This window comes from Hypanus sabinus, chromosome 2, assembly GCF_030144855.1.
Source record: "Hypanus sabinus isolate sHypSab1 chromosome 2, sHypSab1.hap1, whole genome shotgun sequence".
In the NCBI taxonomy this organism is placed as follows: domain Eukaryota; kingdom Metazoa; phylum Chordata; class Chondrichthyes; order Myliobatiformes; family Dasyatidae; genus Hypanus; species Hypanus sabinus.
This window is the reverse complement of record NC_082707.1, coordinates 71915364-71937287: the sequence shown is the minus strand read 5'-3', so window position 1 is coordinate 71937287 and position 21924 is coordinate 71915364. Positions and strand designations below refer to the sequence as shown.

Here is a 21924-nt window from a genome sequence, read left to right as displayed (position 1 = left end):
ACTTTCAATTGAAATTTCAGAGTGCTGTGAATAATCCAGCACCCAAAACACAAGGTGATATAGAAAAATCTGTGCTCTCTTGGAACCTTATGTAACTGAACTTGGCACCCCACCTTAGTTATGTAAGTGAGCTTATTTCATGTACGTGTCCATGTATCACAGGCTGACGTAATGTGTCTAGTATATAAATGAAGACACTTAACCATCCACTTGCTGACAAAGTTTTCTGTACCAATATGGGCTTCTTCTCAGTTTCAGCCTTGGAAGCATGGCGGAAGAAGAGCTAACTGTGTAAGTTTCTCCTTTATAGTGCTGCCCAATACCGATGAGTAACAGCTAGTGCAACATGTCACAGTGCCAACAGTCTCCGACTCGGTGTGACGTGGCTGCAACGTACGCAACTGTACTAAGTGTGCCCAGAGGAGTTAAATTACATTCATTTTGATATTGAATACTGAGGAATTGAAATTTTTAATACATTGGTAGTAGAAGTCCAGTGAATGGAAAAGTGGATGAACTACTGGTACACATTTCAAACATGCTTTGAAGATCAAACTCACACAGCTTGAGAATTTGGATCTTTAGATTTCTTCCTGTATTGGCTTCACACCCTTAAAGAGCAAGTTACTCCCACAACGTGCAGCATACATGTCTGTACAATCATCTCTTTCCCCATTCCCTGCAGTTATAGATTTTTCACTTAGACTTCTAATGCATTGTCTGAAACCCATGATGTGTGCTTTGCAGATCATTGCACGGAATCTACGCCCGCAAAAACTCCTTGAGTTACAATATACTTTCCATTTCAGAGATCTCATTGTCTGTGCATATGAAGTGTTTTTACCTGAAATGTTGACAGCCCATTTCTCTCTCTAAGTATTGCCTGACCCATCGAGTTCCTTCAGCATTTTGTTTGTTATATTAAATACACTCACTACATCCAGTCCTTGCAGGTGCCTGACAGTGCAGGAAACACTGTTTACATGAACCAATCACCTCAAACAACAGGGAGCACTGATTTACCAAACTACTTGCATTGCCATCATTCTGGAGTGTGAGCCTTTCTTCTAGTTTCATGTGTGACACTGTTTTAACTCCCATCACACTCCCCTACCCCATTCACCCACCAACTTAAAGTGTAAATTATAGCAACAATTCATTTGTCTACTTACTTTAACTATTTAGCCAAGGGAAAACAAACTTATGAAGAATAATTTTAACAAGTTGATGTTGATACTGTTATCTTCTGATAACCAGTGCAGTTAACTTCCTTAAAATGAAAATACTTTTAAAGCTCAGCTTAGGACAGTAGAATTATTATGAATAGAGAAAATGTCCAGGGAATAATGTTTCCTTTAGTACTTCATTGCCCAGTCTCTGAATTTTAATTTTTGGCTCCAAAAACAATTGTAAAGATTTGAGATAAAAATAGAAATGGCAATAATTAATTGAATCTCTTTGTGCCCATTCTTCCACTGTTCTAGCGCTTTTTTTTCTGGACGGCAAAGTATTTGCTGCAAGGTTTGCTTTTATGAAATTAATTTCATATTGATGTTTGAGAAGTTTAATTATTAAACATGGTCTGGATATTTTCCATGGAATGGTATTAAAAAGCTCACATGGATAATTATTTTGGCATGAAAACCTTAAAGCTATAAACTCGGAAAGGTGAATGATTGAATGGAAACCCAGTCAAATGAGAAGATTAACACAGGAAAAAAAAATGGGGCCATGATTATTCCAGAAAACATTACTACCAGCAGCACATTTCAAACTATAGACACCTTGCATCATCTGATTAAGCCTGCCCAACAAACTCCACAATCTACAAATCAAAACTTTGGGCAAACACTGTGAGCGGTTCTGAGACATCTGGCTGAAGACCAGAAACTGCCAGTGTTGCTACTCCACAGACCTTGCTTTAGACAAAGGCATGGATACTCACAGCAGAAGTTGTTAAACTGACTTTCTACTTGGCTTGATGTCAAAGAACTCATGGTACTAAAAGAGCAAGTGACTTAACCTCAGTGGGGTTGTCTACTGTGTCCTCATTAATCCCTCAATCAACATTATTGTAGCCCATTACCCGGTTACTATGACAATACTATTTGTGGAATCTTTTAAGTATATTTTCACTGACCATATCCTTTAGCTGATTGTTTCCGATGTATTTCACTATACAGAGGGTGAGTTCAGAATCCTTGGGAGTAACAAGTGATTTTAAGTAAATATATAATTTTTTCAATTACTTAATAACTGAGTTGCATTCACCTCAGCTGCCCCAATCAAAGAATAAAGACCAGATAGCCAAAACTATTTCTAACATTAAAAAAAAGTATCATATTTTTTGGGACTGCCCTGTTATCAAAAACTATTGGAGGGGGATACACAATGCCGTACAAGACATCTTTAAATGTGAAATACCTTTAGAGAGTAAGACCATATATTTTGGATATATACCTCAAGAATGGTAGAAAAGAGATAAATATTTAATGAATATACTGTTTGCGGCTGGTAAAAAGACTCTTACTAGGAAATGGTTATCACAGGAGAGTCCAACTTTAAATGCATGGATGGAAATTGCAATGGACATTTACAAAATGGAGAAGATAGCAGCATCTGTTAATCATAAGCTGGAACAATTTGATTCATACTGGGAAAAATGGTTTAACTACATAATGCCTCATAGGCCTGATCTTATTCTCACAAATCAATGAATCTGTTGTAAAAAAAGAGATCACTCCGTACTTGTACATAGCTCTTTCCTTTTGCTTGTTTTTTTTCTTTCCACTCTTTTCTATAAGTGTATACCTCAGATAAACACTTTGTGGAGATTTATGCCATATATGATTATATGATACATATGTACAATGTCTGAAATACATCTTATGGAAATGTTTGTTTGATGATGAACTTCAGTAAAAAAGTAATTTACAAAAAAATAAAAAAAAATAGTTATCAAGGCAGGAAAACATCATCCAAACAAGGCAGGATTTTTTTTTCTCTGGTAGAAATAAATCCTGCTGATATTAATATCTCAGCTGAGGTAAACTCGTGTGGAAATAAAAGTGTTTCGAATCTGGCACAGTTTGGTTCCATTGTTCAATCTGTGGATGCCCACGCTAAGCAAAAATATGCTTTGTGAGTGCTTAAAGAACCGATTGAAGAAAATAGAAGCTATTTTGGTTTTCTCCTTCTGTATCAAAGGATGAAAGACTGATGGTACTAGAAAATACTCTTCTCAGTTTTGAATGATAAATGTCATTGTTAAACATTTTTATTACCTCCTTAACGGCTTTAATATTTTTCTACACCAGTGGTAATGTGTGAAGGAAAATGTTCAAGGCTGTTTACATAATTTTAGCACAGTTGTTCAACCACTTAGACAGTACTTAATGTAAATATGCTAAAAATAGTACATATAGGGAAATGAACACACAAGTATTCAAAAATTTTGGAACTGCAGGAATTGATCTGATCCAAGTTATATTTGTATGGCTGTATTTCAGCTGAACATTAAAGTTGTGGTTTTAAGCAAGGTCACCCAATGGGATTAGGGGAAATGGGAAAGGGCTGTGGGGGTGGTGATTGTCAAATATTGCGGCAGCTTGAGGTTGTGGGGGGGGGGGATCGTTTCGTTCCAATATACTGCCTTGATTCTGATGTTGTGCTCGCCACCAACTGTGGGAAACTGGGGATCAGGGGCTTAATTCAAAGATGAAAATGATGATTTGGTGATCCAGAACTACAATGTTCTATTTGCAGGATGTACAAAGCAACTTGGCAAGAGCCAGAGCAGTTATCAAATGAGACTAAGGGGTCAATGAACATCAAATTGTTGGCAGACTTTACTGAGGGGGGGGGGGGGGAGAGCAAGAATATGCTTTTAGCGGCAGCAAAGAACCCTCAGGCCTTTCTTGTCTTCGTCATTCACCATCTCTGAGGATCAAAACACACAAGAAAGAGTGGACCCCCTTCCTCTTCCTGCACTATTTTACCTTATGGTATGAACCTTCCCCTTGGATTCGTTTCCAGTTCTCGTTCTGCCAGTAAACCTTGGCACTATTCCTGTCATCAGGGCCAGAGAGAGATCTCTAGTAACCATCACTGGGGTTGTTACCATAGAGAGGCCTCTAGGCTGGGAAAGCTGTGCTGCTGAACAATGAAGGGGAAAGATTGCATCTCCTAATACATCCAAAAGGAGATAATGAGAGTGACTGCAGGAGCCAGTGGTCTGTTAACACATTGACCGGTCTCTGTCAATCCCAGCCATAATTTACACTCACCATGTTGAGCTGGGTGCAGCTCTGAGCTCCACTTCTACACTGGCCATCCAATTCCACCCCTTACAAGCAGCTTGTCTACAATGAGCCATAGATTCTTCTTGGCAGGATGGCTAGCAGAGAGCAGGGCTTTGTGCCAGTTTTAAAATACAGCAGCATGGAGCCTAACACAGGTAAAACCCTACCTACCTAAGCACATCTACAAGAAACACTGGCACAAGAAAGCAGCATCTCTCATCAAGGACCCTTCTGTCTGGGCTATGCTCTCTTTTTGCTGCTTTCATCAGGAAGGAGGTCCAAAACTACAATTACCCTTCAAACATCTGGCTCCAGAACCAGTGTGGATAAATTCACTCACTTCAACACTGATCTAATTACACAACCCGTGGACTCACTTTCAAGGGGTATACAACTCATGTTCTAAGTATTATTTATTCTTTTTGTACTTGCACAATTTGCCCTCTTTTCCCCATTTGTTGTGTGTCAGTCTTTATGTGTAGTTTTCATTTATTCTATTGTATTTCTTTGTTTTACTGTGATTGGTTGCAAGAACATGGATCTTAGGGTAGTATATGGTGACACTCTGTATATGTACCTTGCACTTTAAAGCAAAGTGGATGTCTTTTTTATGGTATAGAGGATACTCGCCTGAGTGTTCAGACTGTTAAAACCAAGAGCGTGCTAATGAATCAGTGCCCTACTGGTTGGTCCATGGGGGGGATAATCTGCAGACGCTGGATATCCGAGCAACATACACAAAATGATGGAGGAACTCAGCAGGCCAGGCAGCATCTATGGAAAAGAGTACAGTTGACTGAGGACTGTTGAAGGATTTCAACCCAAAACATTGACTGTACTCTTTTCCATAGACGCTGCCTGGCCTGCTGAGTTCCTCCAGCATTTTGTGCATGTTACCAATACATTAGAGTGGTTTGTGTTGGAACATACATTACATCTAGGTAAACAAATATTTTTAATATGTAATTTGATGTTTTCAGAATGACCCAATTATTAGGGCATATTTTGGACTAATAGCAAATATTATATTTAGATATATAGCAAATATTAACCACAGCAACCAAACTTTAAACCTGAACATGGATTGTTTGTTAAATTTAAAATGCAGCCCCGGACAATAGTTTCCTGGAGCTGTAGATATCATTTTGGGTGTCTGGAGTGTGGGTGCAAAGAAGGAGGTTTGAAAATTAAATGTAATACAACACATTTGGATACGTTGCAACTCCAGCATTGTTGTTTGATTTTTAACATATAAAATGTCATGTAATATTGGGTCAATCAGGCCTCTGCCTCCAAAAGGTTATCAATATGATACTTGCTGCTCATTTTTGTTGAATAAAACACTTCTATATTCGTTAGTTTCAGTGTCTCTCCGGTGATTAGGTTCACATTACCACAGCAAAGACAGTTGAATTGGCTTAGAAGTAAGAACAATGATCAAATTAATGTCAATTACGTTTAGAGAATCTGTCATAAGTCTTAATTCCAGTAATGGTCACACCTTTGCTGCATCACCTTATCAAGGATCAAACCATACATTCTTCCTTCCACAACAGTTTTAATAGAACGGACAATAATAAAGAGTTGCTACCCTAAAGGCAGTTTTAAAACTCCAGCTGTATAACCTTACTTTTTGATGATGCATTTTTGTAATGCTCCTATTTTAAACTTTTCTCCTTGCTGTTTGTTAAGCTTATTCATGTTTGACTAAAATCTGTAATGTTGATAAGGGCTGTATTTTTCACTTGATGAACTAACTTGAGACTTTAAAAGCCAAATATGAACTAATCCTATTCCATGTATTCCTCATGGAAGCTTCTCATTCTTGGTGGGCCTGTTACTATCAAACAAGGTTTGCTGCACTTTTCTTTGTACATGCAGTTTAGTGTAGTGGAAGGGTTTGTTAAAATAGGAAGAGATAATTATATAGAGAGAAAAAGAAACAGGATAAAGCTGAGGCAAAATAGAGAAAAGTAAACATGAGTGAAGCTTGAAAATAGATAACTAATTAGAAAACAGCATAAAATAGCTTTTGAAGGCAGACTAAATAGTGAGTACATTTACTAAATTTATGAACAGCACATTATTTCCTGTTCTTAACTATTCTTTGAAATATTGATGAGAAATACTATTTTTTGAACTTTTTTCTAATAAATATTTTAACTCATTCCTGTTCAATTACAATTTTTAATGTGACAATATGAAATAAACAAAAATTAATGAACGAAATACATAATTTAATAGGTCAATGCTTTCAGCAATTCCATGCTTCATAAATATGAGACCTATTTATGGAGACTCAGAAATTAAACATCTTAATAAGCCATTTCCGAGGTAGATGCCCAATACCACATTATGTTATTTCAGACTCACTTTTCCTTAACACAGACAAGAGATAATTGGTGTAGCTTGGCAGGTGGAGATAAATTAGTATTATGAAAAGTAAGCATAAAGACCAAGCTTAACATTCAAATAAGAAAGCCCAATCTTTCTTCGGTAGCTCTTTTATGCAGGCTAAATTAATAGTTATAAAGTTTAATGATTTCAAGTCATTCCAGTGTAAATACCGTATAAATTATACATTTAAACACATTTATTTTTAACATTGTTGGAATAAACGCCACCTCAGCTCATCAGCTGTTTACCAATGCCAATACTATCACTAGGTGACTATCCTAATGTAGTCATATTCATGGTCATCTTCCTTTATGCTCAGAGACCTGAAATCATGCAAATCTCTGCTGCCCATAACCAAGCCCTTTACTGCTGTATTTACAGATCTGCATTATTCTCTGGTTGAACAGAGCTCCATTTTAACAATTCTACTTCTTGGCTGTACCTTCCCTATTGGTGATATTTCTTCTGGCATTATAACCCTCCAGAGATATCAGGATTCCTTCAACACTAGCTTCATGTTAATTCTCATTTGCAATTGCTTCAGCATTGGTGGCTGTAACTTCCTCTGCCATGGCTTTGAAATATGGAATTAACTTCCTTATCCTTTCTCTCTCTATACCCATTTTTAAGGCTACTACTTTAAGAAAGCCTTTGGCAGCTACCTCCCTCTTAATTTGGTACAACCATAATCGCTGCTGTTTGATTGTGTTCTGCCAAATGCCACAGGATGATCTGTGCATTCTAAAGATGTTCACACGACCTGATACTAAATTGACAAACTTCCCAGATCAAATGGTAACAACAATTTTCATCTACTGTACAAGTTTAACATTGTACTATCACGTTTGTGACCATCATACTTAATTCCTTAACACCTCAGAGCAATTGAATAAGAATCAGAATAATTTTTTTTTAAAAACAAAGGTTTATTTGCCAAGACAAATACATCAATGTTGTACTTCCACAACATGGAAACTGCATTCACCAATTTAAATATAAACACACTCACACACACTCACCCCCACACGCTCACACACACACATACACGCACACTCACAAAGGTATACAAACTTGTTGTTAACAAGTTTATCATTGCAACATCAAATTAGTATATAACTAATGCAACTTCTCCATGCAAATCCCAGTGTCTTTTTAAATTATTGGGGACAGAGATGGTGCTGTTTAATAGAGCAAGAGTAGAATTGTGATCACCTCCATTTAAAGAACTGGAAAATACACTTTTGGCTCTTCTTTAATAAATTTTAAAAGCACGACAAGATATTAAATAAAAAAAGACTGTAAGATAACTGGAATGTTTCTGAGAGAAAAAAGATACAAAAGACAATAAAGTTTCTAAACTGTAGTATAACAATATTCAAAGGCAATTATAGAAAATTAACAATACCCCGGTGCCCATTTATTTCCATTGTTTTACAATACAAGAATATCTGTTCATTCTTAGTATTTATCACTGAGATAAAATAAATGCTAGAAATCTGACACAAAAACAGAAAATTTCATCCTTACAAAAAGTTCTTAATAAAGCTTTAACAACTTTTTAAATTTTGGTGCCATTTCCAGTATTTTCACTCACAATTCCCACTGATATCTGCTCTATTACCTATTAAGAGGCAGCATGATTTTAATTTGTTTTGTTAGATAAAAATACATGGTGTAATTTAGTTTAGGAAAAAGTTTTATAAGTATTTTCCTCTTCTGATCATGTCTAGTGACAACATTTCACTTGCTGCTTTTCTTGGATAGCACCATCTCTTTACCTTGATGCCAACTACAGTCTCTGGTCATAGCTGTGAAAGATTAACCCCAACCCAAATTTTAATCCTTGTCCCCAAATTACCTCAACAGTCAATCTTAACCAGTAGCCATAACTCATATTTTGAGTTGACCATTTATTACTAATCATACAGTCATTAGTATGATGCAGGGCCAGCTGCTTATCAATAATCATTGCGCCATCATTAATGATAATGATTGACCAGATTGTCAATAGCCAATCCATATTATTTTTAAATGCTCCTAATGGTACAAATCTTGGTAGAAATTCTGTTCACCTCCAGTTTCCCGAAAAAAAAACACAAATGTAGGCATAAGTAATGGGGTCTGGTAAAGGAATGGAGTTGAGATGGAAAAGAGCTGGGACAAACAGAAGGGTGAAATGAGGGTCAACGAGGGAGATGGACCAATGCTTGCTGTGGACAATCGTGCGAAAAGTTGCTTGGATAACTGCCTTTATTAAAACAGTGGTGAAAGTGTTTGTTGTCAAAAAAAAAAAAAATCACACAGCTTGGCTTCATTTGATGTATTTTCAATCATTTAACTGCATGGTTCACAACCACTAATTATCATATTCCTTCAATGTAAAACATATTCTTAAAGGTGAAATATTACCGCAGTAAACACAACTAGTGTTCATCTGGAATAATCAATTTCTGGTGCTACTAGGTGCAAGAAGGGACTATTCATGGCAAAAGTCAAAACAATTAGAAAAATAGGTAACAGGTATGTCTACAGTTACTAAGCAACACTGAGAATAAGTCAGTTCGAAGATGTACTGTACAATTACTCATTGTTATGAAAATCACATTAAATTTTCAATAACTAGTAAGCTTATATGAACAATCAAATTTCAGTATGATAAAATTAATGGTGAAGATTTTGAATTCTAAACTGAATGCTCTGGGGCTTCAACAGATATACAATATGGAGCAAGTGGCAAAGTGGGCTGATATAAAGGATCGAATATGATACGCAAATGTCCTTGAGAAGCCTGCACCTGTTTTACTTTTTCTAATTTGTTGGTTTGCCTTAGCTATTGGCAGTACTTCTGACAGTACTGCCAGCATTTCACCAGCAGCAAGTCCATATTTCCATACATGAGCTGCCAAATTTACTGTAGAAGCTGTGGACATACATATATGGAAAGCCCATTTTGTCAGTTTACTCTCCTGTGGAGGTGGGGACCAGTGGTGCTGTATTTCTGCTGCATTACACTAAGGAAATTGTATTACCAGTCCTGCACCGGGTTAGATCATGTTGCAGTTTCTGAGATTACTTTCATTTCATTGAGGAAAAGATCAGGAGGCAACAGGGACAGCAGTTACTTTTGTAAAATTACTTTCTCTTAAGTAATTTTCAAATGAAAGTGATTTTAAGCAGTTACTTACTTTTATTTCTTCTGTTCCTGTTTTTAAGTTAACCACTTAATTTTATTTCATTAGCTTTTAAATGTCTCAGAATAACAAGGGAAGGGACCACACCACTCTAGAATTCTTCAGGCCCGCAACATCCAGACCAGACCATGCACGGGGAGGGCAGAGGGTGAATCGGGGCAGTGATGTGCAGGCTGGCAAGATGTCGCTCATTATGTTTGAAAAATAAAATCTTTACTCTATACCGTTAGTTGACCTGTTGGCCATTGTACAGCTTAGGTGAAGAGTAAGTAGCAATAAATAGAAAGCTCTCTTAAAAAAATTACTTTAAAACATGTTGGATCTGATTCTTTTAGAAATAACTACAGACTTCTGACTGTTCTATGAATGCACACGATTAAGGTGACCATAGCAAGTTGAAAGAATATTGATGTTGTAAGCTAGATGGCGCAGTGCCGCAGTGCGCTGAAATAACAAGGGACTGTACAACAAAGTAGCAGGAGAGTTTACACTTGGAATTTCCACTGAGTGAGTTGCAAATTTCTAACATGTTGTTGCATGGAGGGGGATGGGGATGGCATATAGTGGAGGTTCTGTACTTACATAGCAGGAGGAACTGAAAAACAAATCGGAGAAAAACTGGAAAGGCTTCAACTGTACAGATCCTAGTGACTAACTCTGTAGGCACACTAACAGAAGTAGATTGAACAATTAACTCCCCTCCCAACTGTTGGTGGTATACGGAGAACTAGAAATAACGAGGAGGTATTTAAAAATAAATTGGAATGGGTTCAGGTTGGCAGGCTGGCTGGCCAGGGTGCAGAGGAGATGAAACCACAAATTTTGTATATTTGTGAACAATACTAGATCACACATACTGTATGAGAAGATACACAAAGCTTTCAGAATCCATGTACAAGCGAATGACTTACTACATATTTAGCAAATACATATAGTATGTATGAATTCTGCAGTTCTCCTTCCACAGTTGCGGAGGATAGCACATTACTAATCACATGTTAGTCAAAGATCTTGGAACTTAAACACCATATATACAATAATTAAGGGAGGGAGTAAACAATTAATGATCCAATATTTTAAAAATAGACTATCACATATGATTATTTCAGTAAGGGATCTACAAGTTTAGCACAATTGACTAGGAAAAGACCCTCAATAAAGAACTGAACCATGAAACGAAGAACTCCCTAAAGAATGTGAAAATATCAGGGAATGAGTCCTTTGATTGAAAAGGTTCCATACAAACAAAGAGATACAACATCCCAAAGGCATTGCTTGCTGCTTAGAATCAGATTCTTGATGGAGTTGAATGTAGTTAGGTGCTGGATGCTGATTAGTAGCCCATTCACACTAAATACCAACATATTTTTCATCTTAAAATGTTTGCATTGGTACTCAGTTCCAGAGGTGTAATGGTTTGATCAAAATCATACTGTAATTATGAAATATCAGATTTCAATTAATCCTCTGTTCTACATGATTAGCAGAAAATTTAACTGTTCTGTCATTTGATAAGACAATCATATAAGATTATAGTTTAGTTTTGGAGATCCATTGGTATAAGTACATTATCATTATGTTGGGCATTTTGTGCATACTCATCAGAAATAAAGGAGGCTTGATTGCCCAGGTTGGGGTTCTGCAACACAGATGTACAACAGGAAAGTGCTTATCCCATTTGCAGGCAGACAATGTTTTGGCCAATGTGGTTAAAGTAGTATTTTTCTAACTGAAACATCAGCGCTACTTCAAAACGGCATTGATGTCAACAGAACCTGGGGTGTTTCAACAGCACTTTGAATATATCTGGGTATAACATTTCCATGTTAGGTAAAAATATTAGCATTTGTGGTGGAGAGTAATAAATTATTGGTTATGCCCTTACAGTAAAATTATAATGAAGATGGTGAAAAAAATGGCTTTCTCTCTGCTTCCCTGTTAAAGGAATTTTGCAAAGGGATTAAGGTGGTGTGGATATCATGAAAATAGTCCTCTCCCAAATTCCTCCCCTAAACTGTTAATGTGCGTTCCGTACCAAAATTAATGTGAATTTTTAAAAAGTGGTATCAAATCAAAAGTGGACCAAAAATAAATTGATATCAATTATAATTAGTTGCCACAAATAATTTCATGAATTTTCTCTCACTATCACCTCTGTTTCATAGGTTATATTTCTAGTCTATCTTCAAATATATAGAATTAGATCTTCATTTCAGTTTCCTTTACAATATTTCACTTGATAGTGAACAGTTTGTTAAATGCTTGGTATGTTCAAAGTGGCCTTTTGACAGCAGATAATTCGGGAACATATTAGGAAAGCAGCTTTCTTTTGATAAGACCACTGAACATACGGTCAAATGTCAAAAATAAAACTGGGTGGTTATTATTGTAAGAAGAAGGTCATTACAGTACTATTATAATCGTTCAGACAGAATTTATCAAACGAATTGTTACCATGGTTATGTTTCAAAATTAATTGCAGTTCCAGCCATTCCTTTAAATCTTTGTAGATCTGAGACAGCACCAAATGTCAAACAGACTGCTGATCATTAGTACTCAATTATTATACTCTCCTTACTGGATTTTTACTTTTGATTTTACATTCTTAAATATAGTATCAGGAATATACTGATTAATTTGCTTCATGTCTCAACAAATTTCACATTTGCTCAGATTTGCCAAAGTTAATCAAAATTATCTGGTTTGCTTTGATGCTTGTTAAGGCTTTGGGCATTTCAGACTGTTACCTCCTGACGAGTTGGCAAGTCAGAAAAAATGTCACAGTTATATTTGGAAACAGGATTTAACTGAAGGCCAATCCATCTATATTGTGCTAGTTTTACCTTGGAATGTATAAGACAAAGCTACTTTAACTATTCGGCAGTAAATAGCTGGTTACATTGTTATTCAGACTTTGATAGCAATCAATGCACCTATTCGAGTAATTAGGGCAAGTTACAGACAAAATAAAAACAACCATGGTTATAAGCAGAGATTAATAAATAATATCTGACACTGGAGAAGATATGGCTGACAATAACAAAGTTAAGCTGGATCTTCAGTTAGTCTTCTTTCTCCTCAGGTGCAGAAATAAACTGGAAGAAAGGGGAAAAAAGGCACATGAAGATATTTGAACTGGAGAAATTTTTTTACACACTTCATTTAATATTTGACATTTTTGATAACGCTATTCTGCTTTTCACTTCTGATCTAGCATTTACCAAGCACAAATCTGAACAGGTTGAGTAGCAAATAGCTATAGTGTGTGAATAATGGAGCACAGCGCCTTCTTCAGGGCACAAGGTAAATTGCACTGTCATTGCGACCTGTTGCTGCCAATGGATTGAAATGAACAGTAAAGGCAAAAAGCTGCCACTAAAGACAGCCAAGTTATGGTCAAGGAAGAAATTTTGTCAAGTCCATGGATGAATGCCATCATTCAGATCACAAACTGGAAATCGGGAAAGAAGCCAGCAGGTATGCCGCAGAGTTATTTACAATGTAAGTCTTTCTGATCACTTTCATTTTTAATGTTCTTCCATCCTGACTATCCAGCCAGCCATGAGCTAAGCTTCCTTTCTGATGAGTACTAATTATGGTAAAACGATTGCAATTTGTACCTGTAGGAACATCAATTCAGAATAAATAACAAGCTGAAGTGATGAGTCGAAGAGAAAAAGTGCCTATGTCAACCAAGAATTTGAGATAGAAGGAGCTGTGAGAGGGAAAGTTAGATATGGCCAGATAAAGTACTGTCTTTTCTTCCAAGTTATTACCAGACACTACGCTCTGATCAACATTACCTTGTTAAGCCCCTAGATTTTCTTAATTTTTAAAGGTACGGAAAATGTTCTCCCAAATCTAATCTTATACCCTCTTATGCAGGTGTCTTCCTTTTCAATAACCTCAAATTACTCTCCATTGCTCCAAAAAGTCAACTGCCTTGCATTGTTCCTTGTGTTTCAAAATCCCATAACGTCTCACTGCCTCTTTCCTCTACTGCTCCCACCAGAGCAATTTCTATGAAACTTCCCACATTTCATTGCCTCTACCGACTACCCTTACATCAGAAGACCACAGCCACATTTCTACCATCTTTGACAAGCATAATTGTAGATCTCAGTGGTGCCAGAACCTTTCCCACTTTGATGGGAAAAATCAAAGAATCTTCTCTACATTACTGACACATCTCAACATTCATAAAATAAGAAACCAAAGTAAGAAAAACTGGTAGCCCCTTGTGCCTTCCCCATCATTCAATAAGATGATGTCTGATCTTTTACTGCAGTGCTACTTTCCTGCAATAACCCATATTCCTCAAATCCCTTAATATCTAAAGATCTATCATGAATACTGTCAGTGATTAAGTCCCCACATTGCCCATGGGTAAATGATTGTAAAGACTTCCACCATTAGAGTGATGAAATATCTTCCTTCTAGCATGAGTAGTCAATCCCTTATTTCAGTCTGTGATTACAGGTTCTAAGCATCTGATCCAAGGGAAACTTCAGTTCTCCCACTTCATACCAAGCCGCTCTATCATCCCTGATAACCAACATGGCTCCTAACGCCGTCAGAGTAAATGGTCCCACTTCATTACTTTTGAGTATTCTCTAGTTCCTTGCAATTTAGAACAATTTCCCTGTCATTCCCTAGTGCAAGTTTGCTCAAAGAAAGTATATTTCCAACAAAAATATCAGTTCCCTTTTAATCAAACTTGTCAGAATTATTGGTGCACACCATTTATGCATTAGGAGCTAGGAACTGGCACTATGTGACAAATATGTGCCAGCAAACAGCCAGAAAATGCTGACACACCAAACACTTTGGAGGTTGAGCTGACTGCTGGGGAAAAAAAATGTCACATCAGATTCAGAATCTGTGGTAATTAGTGTAAAACATGCAAAGTTGTCATGTATTCTTGTAAAGGTACTCACTTATGATAACGATGATAATGAATGCACATATTGCTCCAAGTATAATCATCATCTGTAAGCATAACAAGAGAGAAATCATTTGCAGCATAAATAAACTGCTGGTTCCCTGTAAGGTTATATAAAGCTACATATAGATAATGTGTCTGACTTTCCACATACAACTGTACATAAAATCATTCAGATATACTGATATGACAAGTAAAGCTAAATGACCACAGTTTGAATACTATTGTAGGCTGATGAAAAGACTATTGGTTCCATGTAATCAGAATGTTGCCATGGTCAATACAGAAGAGCCAGGAGCAGGGTAGCAGGAGTGGGCAGTCTGTTCATTTTCTCCCCACTCTAGTTTTGCGCCGAAGTAGGCTCTGCTGCTGAGGTTGTTGATTATTTATTTATTCCGCTTTGGCAGGGATTAGGCCCTTCCGGCCTTTTGAGCTGCGCCACCCAGCAGTCCCCCGATTCAATCCTGATCACCGGACAGTTTATAACCATCAATTAACCTACCTCCTGTAGACCTTTGGACTGTGGGAGGAAACCCACAGAGTTACAGGAAGACCATACAAACTCTGGCAGCAGCAGGAATTGAACCCCCAGTTGCCTGTACTGTAAAGCATTGAGCTAACCACTGCATTACCGTGGCATCCTATGTTATGTTCCACAGAATCCTCTTGATATTCCTCTTCATCTATTCCTGTCTTTGCCTTTAATGTTAGCCTTATAAACTCCAATTGATGGTGGTAATTTTTTTGTATTTTATGTACTTTACCCTCTGGGTAAAGAAGTGCTCCTAAGTTCACTGAGATTGATGATGAATTCATTTTTATGTGGCGTTTTTATAGTTCTGTTCTCTTCTAAACCTGAAAACATCTTGATGAACCCCTTCATAATCATTATGTCATTGATCAGACCTCCCTCCATAATAGGAAAAAGATGAACCATAAGTCATCTAGAATTTAATAGGTACATTTCTTTGATTCTTGTATCAATATTTTCTTCATTGCTTCTACATATATTTTGTTTATAATATAGAGATCCTGAGCCAGCTGGTGGCATAGTGGCATCAGCGCTGGATTTCAGGGCGAGAGGTCCCGAGTTCAAATCAGCTCCCTTGCACGCTCTCCATCTGTGCCTGGGTTGAGTGTCGAGCTAGCAACCTTGTAAAAAAAAAGATCCTGGAGAGGGATGGGCTTTGCCAGGTTTTAGACGCGCAAGACATGCCGTCCAATGAACAATCACCAAAAAGCTCGGTGCAAAAAGCTTGTCAAGATGACTCCCCAGTATACGCAGTTACGGGAATGAACGCACACACACGCACACACACACACACACACACACACACACACACACACACACACACACACACACACACACACACACACACACCACAATTTCACACCTCCTTTCAAGACTTAGAGGATAAATGCTCCATTAACTTAAATAAACTTAAAATAACTTAAATAAATTAACTTAGATAAATACCAGGCAGTCATGTAGCCAGTCAGGATGCTCTCAATTGTTTCCCTGTAGAAAGTTCTTAGGATTTTGGAGCCCATACTAAACCTCCTCAACCGTCCGATTTGAAAGAGGCACTGTTCTGCCCTTTTCACCACACAGCCGGTATGTACAGACCACGTGAGGAACTTAAAGCTGTTCACCTTCTCAGCCCCAGATCCACTGATGTCAGTAGGGGTTAACCTGTTGCCATTCCTGCAGTCCACAACCAACACCTTTGTTTTTGTGACATTGAGGGAGAGGTTGTTTTCTTGACACCACTGTGTCAGGGTGATGACTTTTTCTCTGTAGGTTGCCTCATCATTGTTAGTGATTAGGCCAATCAATGTAGTGTTGTCAGCAAATTTAATTAGCAGATTTGAGCTGTGGATGGTGACACAGTCATGGGTTTACAGAGAGAAAACGAGAGGGCTTAGTACACAGCCCTGAGGGGCTCCTGTGTTGAGGGTCAGAGGGGCAGAGGTGATCTGACAGGAAGTCCAGGATCCAGTTACACAAGGCAGCGTGAAAGCTGAGGTCTTTGAGCTTCTTGTCAAGCCTGGAAGGAATAATGGTGTTGAATGCTGAACTGTAGTCCAAGAACAGCATTCTCACATAAGCATCCTTCTTCACTGTGTAAGGACAGTGTGAAGAGCTGCGGCTATTGTATCACCTGTCAATTGGTTGTGCAGGTAGGCAAATTGTTGGTGGGGGGGGGGGGGTGTCCAGTATGGGTGGTAGCATCCTACAGATGTAGTTCTTGACCAGCCTCTCAAAGAATCTCCTTATTATTGAAGTGAGTGCGACAGAATGCCAGTCGTTCAGGCGTATTACCTCCCTGCGATCACATGTCGTTCCTCTATGTGCTCTAGTTTCCTCTCACATTCCAAAGGTTAGTATTAGTAAGTTGTGAGTTTGTAGTAGTAAGTTGATATGAGAATCATGGTGACGCTTGTGGGCTGTTCCCAACTCACTGTGTTGGTTCCTGATACAATTGATGCATTTCACTGTATGTTTCAAAGTACATGCGAGAAATAAAGCTAATCTTTATTTTTACCTTTATCTTAGCAGCAGTACATTATTCCAGCTCAGCTGCTTACTTTCACTGTTTTCTGGATTTTCATAGGGTTCTATACTGCCTTCAAAAGACTAAATAAGGTAGGCAGCATTTAAAATATAACTCGTAAAAAAAGATACAGTGATAACAATTCTTTGTATATCTAATATGTCAGATTCTTTTTAGTCATACTGAATTTTTAGAATTACTGATTGAGGAGCTATTTTTAAGGCACAGGTCCCACCAACTTAAATGCAGTTAAGGGCATGGATAATTTGATCAGATCACAAAGATGACATTTGATCTCTGCTTTAAAGTGTTACATTCTGTCATTGTGTAACACAGTGATATTAAAATAGAGTAGAATTTGCTGTAAAAACATTCTTAATAGTATATCATAACATGTTGCTATTTTAGACAAGGGTAGATATATAGAAATGTGAAAAGCCAGTAGCTTCAAAACACTATTTTAGTATCTGCCTTTCCTTTTAAATATATTGAAACATTTGAAGTTGCTGTACTGATAACTTATTGTTGCCAAAGATAATTAGGGCTTATAATTTTCTGTCTAAATATTCTTCCGACAGTGTAGGCAGACTCACATTCTGCCCAAGTTGTCTGCCTGATGATTCATATTTAAAAATGATGTCTCATTCCTTCAGGTTTTAAATTTAGCTGGATTTACTGCCAAACATTTTCATGATCTCTGAATCCATTTTTTCCTGTGTACTTACTTTATATATTTCTATTTCCTTATGACACAAGTGGTGGCCATTTGTCTTATTGAGATGATGACATCTCATGGAACTACTCTATCCCCTTCCCACTGAGTTCCCTGTAAGCAAGCCTATTCTCTTCACACACCCCTGCTCTTCTCACTCATCTGCTCTAATTTGGTGTTGAGCCCATTAGTTATGTTTTTACCTCCTCCTGTGAATACTGTGGTATTTCATTAACAGCGGTTCAATCTCATTCATTTAAGTATTCTGTGGCTTCACTTAAGTCGTGGTACTACTGCAGAAGATGGCAAATCATATCCATCTCCCATTTCAAGCAGCTTTGTGCACATGATCAGATATTAAACTGAGAAAGGCAAGACTGATTTTTATAGTAAATTCTGGGAATTTGTTTTGTATAGTTAAATGGCAAATTGGGAACATAGATTAGTTAAAACCATTGAATCAAAGGAGTTTGTGCCTCTGTTATAAGTCTAAAGAGGAAAAGTACCAAGTAGAACAGAATTTTTATGGATGATGGAATAGAGATACTGTACTGAAATTTAGGATCAAAATAAAACAAAATACGATAACAGGAAGTAAGACTTCGTAGGCAGGAAGCAGGAGTATAATTAAGATAAAAAAATTTGTAAACTAAAATTTTAAACGTGTTTTTTTGAAAACAGTAAGGTTGAATGATACTCTTTATCTGACATCATTCTTGACCATATATTTTCAAATGCATACTGTTGAATTAGGAACAAAATCATGAGCTTGCTTGAAGGCGTTTACAGGATTATGCTAAAATAAGACTGACAATATATGTAATCATAATTGTTAAAATGGCCAAAGGTAAACAAAATTCCTATTTCCATATAATTTTTTTTCTAAAACCCCCATATTTTATCTTTCACAGACTATTGGAAGGTCATCCTATCTAAATGAAATCTTGCTGTTGGCAGAATAAGTAATCATTGTAAACTGAAATTTATAACTATGGCATTGCACAGTTATTGCTTATACAATTTTAGGTTACTCTGGGAGCACATGGGAAATCATTCATTCTGTAACACTTGATCTTCAGACTTTAAAATGTACAAGACTTCAACCTGGCATTTGAGTGGTGTAACGTTGAAAGTTTTTGCAATTTGAGTATACAGCTGGTGGAAAATGAGTTTGCACTTGTTTTCAATTACTTCAGAGGTCACAGTTACTTCCAAACTTGCAGTAACCTCTCCAATGTAATCTATTAAAGCATTGCAAGTCAGTAATACAGTTTTCTAAAATACTTAATAAAACACACCTTAAAAGACAAATCTGAGTAAAAAAAAACAGGTTTAAAATGATAAAAATGGAAGTGAAAGGAGAGAGGGCAAATGGAATAAATATAATTACATTTCTTCAATCTAAGACAAATTTATAATTCTGTGAATTATTGCAGAGGGGAAATATCCCCGTAAACTGTAACAGTTTTCTGATCAATATTACGTTGGGCTCATATTAAAGTAGTCCTGATATTTGAATAGCTTTATTACTTTAATATTTGTATTAGTATCCAATGACTGGCTTGGGGAGTTCAGAAAGATTCTGAAGCTATCATGAGGCTAACGGTTAGTGAGTTATGTGTCTCCCCACTCCTTCCAGATGCCTTTCAGACGCATGGAATTTATCTGCCATTTATGTTAGTGCTTGTGATTTTCATGAACATTTTACCAAAGGCACAAGGACTATTGATTATAATAACTGAGCCTAAAAGAATAAAACATGATTACATGCTAATGCCACTAAAATATATCATGGATGTAATGTGGCACTTTCATAGCTTTATTTCCCATTTCTGATTCACTAAAGGCTGATTTTGTCTAAATGATCATTTAGTCCTTTTAGAACTATAATCAAATTGAAATTTACACCTTCCCAGGTTTAATTACATCAACTTTCCAGTAAACAGAGAATTATAAAGATAATACTTGCAATTTTAATATTAAATTGCCACCTTAATATTTCACAAGTTTAAGAGCAACGAGTATTTGGTAGAATTGGTCCCAGTCACACTGGCAATTGTCAAGCTCATATATTTTGCTCTCTGGCATTGACCAGATTTATAGCATCTGGTACTCAATTTTATTTACAAAGGCTCACCTTGCAGTTTTTCCACCAATACTTTCTCTTCAGTTTAGCAGCGCTTGTTTCAAATTGTGATGCACCAGCCTGGAGGGCATCAGCACGATCATCGAGCTCCGACAGCTTCTGATCTCGTTCGAGAACTTTGTCCACGTTCACTCGCATGATATCCACTACCTAGGGGAAACAGACTGACGTTATGCATTTCAACTCCTGGCTCTGAACTTTAATCACTTTGAGAAATCCACAGGCAAATATATTTTCTTGATTTAAGTTTAATATCTTCTGCTTTTCCCATTTTGTTTGCAACAGGATATACAGTAAAACTCTGGTAATCTGTTATCCAACAATGTGAAAATCCTATTTCTTATTCCCTTATAAGCTTGACAGGGCTTAGTTCCCCTGCTCCTTATAAAATCAATAGGCCAGAGCCCGTTGTCTTTATAAATTTACTGTTCCCATGTTTTCTTGTAAACTCACCATTGCCCGGGTCCCATGCTCCTTATAACTCACTAGAGTCCTGTTGCTTGTGTTCTCTTTAAAGCCATCTCATTCATTGAAAAGGTATTTTATACTTGTGTTTAACATCTACAGGTTCTGACTTCAAACAGGGCCAGCATATTCATAGGAGTCTGAAGTTTTGTCAGTCAGTCCTGCAGGAGAGTGAGTACACATGTATGTATGAGGTGGAACAAGCAATAGGATTGTGGGGGGAGGGACAATTTTCACAGAGCCCTGTGTTGTGTGGAGAGGGGCAGTTTTCATGGAGCCCTGTGTTGTGTGGGGAGGGACAATTTTCATGGAGCCCTGTGTTGTGTGGGGAGGGACAATTTTCACGAAGCCCTGTGTTGTGTGGGGAGGGGCAGTTTTCATGGAGCCCTGTGTTGTGTGGGGAGGGACAATTTTCACGAAGCCCTGTGTTGTGTGGGGAGGGGCAGTTTTCATGGAGTCCCACGTTCTGTTGTAAAGCTTGTGGTTTGAACACATCTGCCACTATATTACTGACCATAGATAGCTTTACAAATTTAATGAGCGTGGAAACAGTTGTATATTTTGTATTTCAATAATATTTGAGTGTTCTTTTTCCATATATAGTTTAATTAAGCATTCTTGTTGTTTCAATAATTATGAGATGTAAAAATACACACACACACACACACACACACACTATGTCATCACCCTACCACATGATATGTGTGCACCTTGCTTAAATTAAAGATGAAGTTACACCCACATTTCGGACTCCTGTCTTCATTCAAATTAGTCTAATATCTTTGAAGTTACAAAACTTAACAGTGGTGAATTTCTAAGGAGCATGGGAATCTCTTGGTGAGAGAACAGGTCCCATTAAGCTTATAAGGAGCCAACAATATAACTAAAATGGAACAGAATTTTGCCATTCTGAATAAGATAATTGAATCTCTTCTATCCCAGCACCCTGGTCTGGCGACTACACTTGTCTAAATGGTTCCAGCTCATCCCTAGGCTATCTGACCTTCAGATGAGATGATAAACAAAGGCTGCATCTGCCTTCTCATTGGGAACTCTGGAGCATTGAAGTTCAACTGATAACTACTTCTTAACCAACATCAGTGCAACAGTTTAATGGGTCATTTATCTCATGGCTATTTGTGAGACCTGCTGCATCTCAGCAATGATCTCGCAGCAATTTAAAATTGCTCCTTTAAAATTTTTGTTTGGACATAA

General features: G+C 37.2%; 1 protein-coding gene across 1 annotated transcript in view; it reads right to left on the bottom strand.

Annotated features, from left to right (window-relative positions):
- Nucleotides 1-7679: 7679 nt before the first annotated feature.
- The window catches only part of LOC132379737 (vesicle-associated membrane protein 2-like), a 103553-nt gene continuing 89308 nt past the window's right edge, over nucleotides 7680-21924 (bottom strand). Inside the window, exons 3-5 of the mRNA XM_059948024.1 lie at nucleotides 20236-20394; nucleotides 14827-14878; nucleotides 7680-12984 (exon numbers count right to left, since the gene is read on the bottom strand). Coding sequence (XP_059804007.1) covers nucleotides 12968-12984; nucleotides 14827-14878; nucleotides 20236-20394 — 228 coding nt within the window. The 3' untranslated portion in view covers nucleotides 7680-12967. The remainder of the gene's footprint in view (nucleotides 12985-14826; nucleotides 14879-20235; nucleotides 20395-21924) is intronic.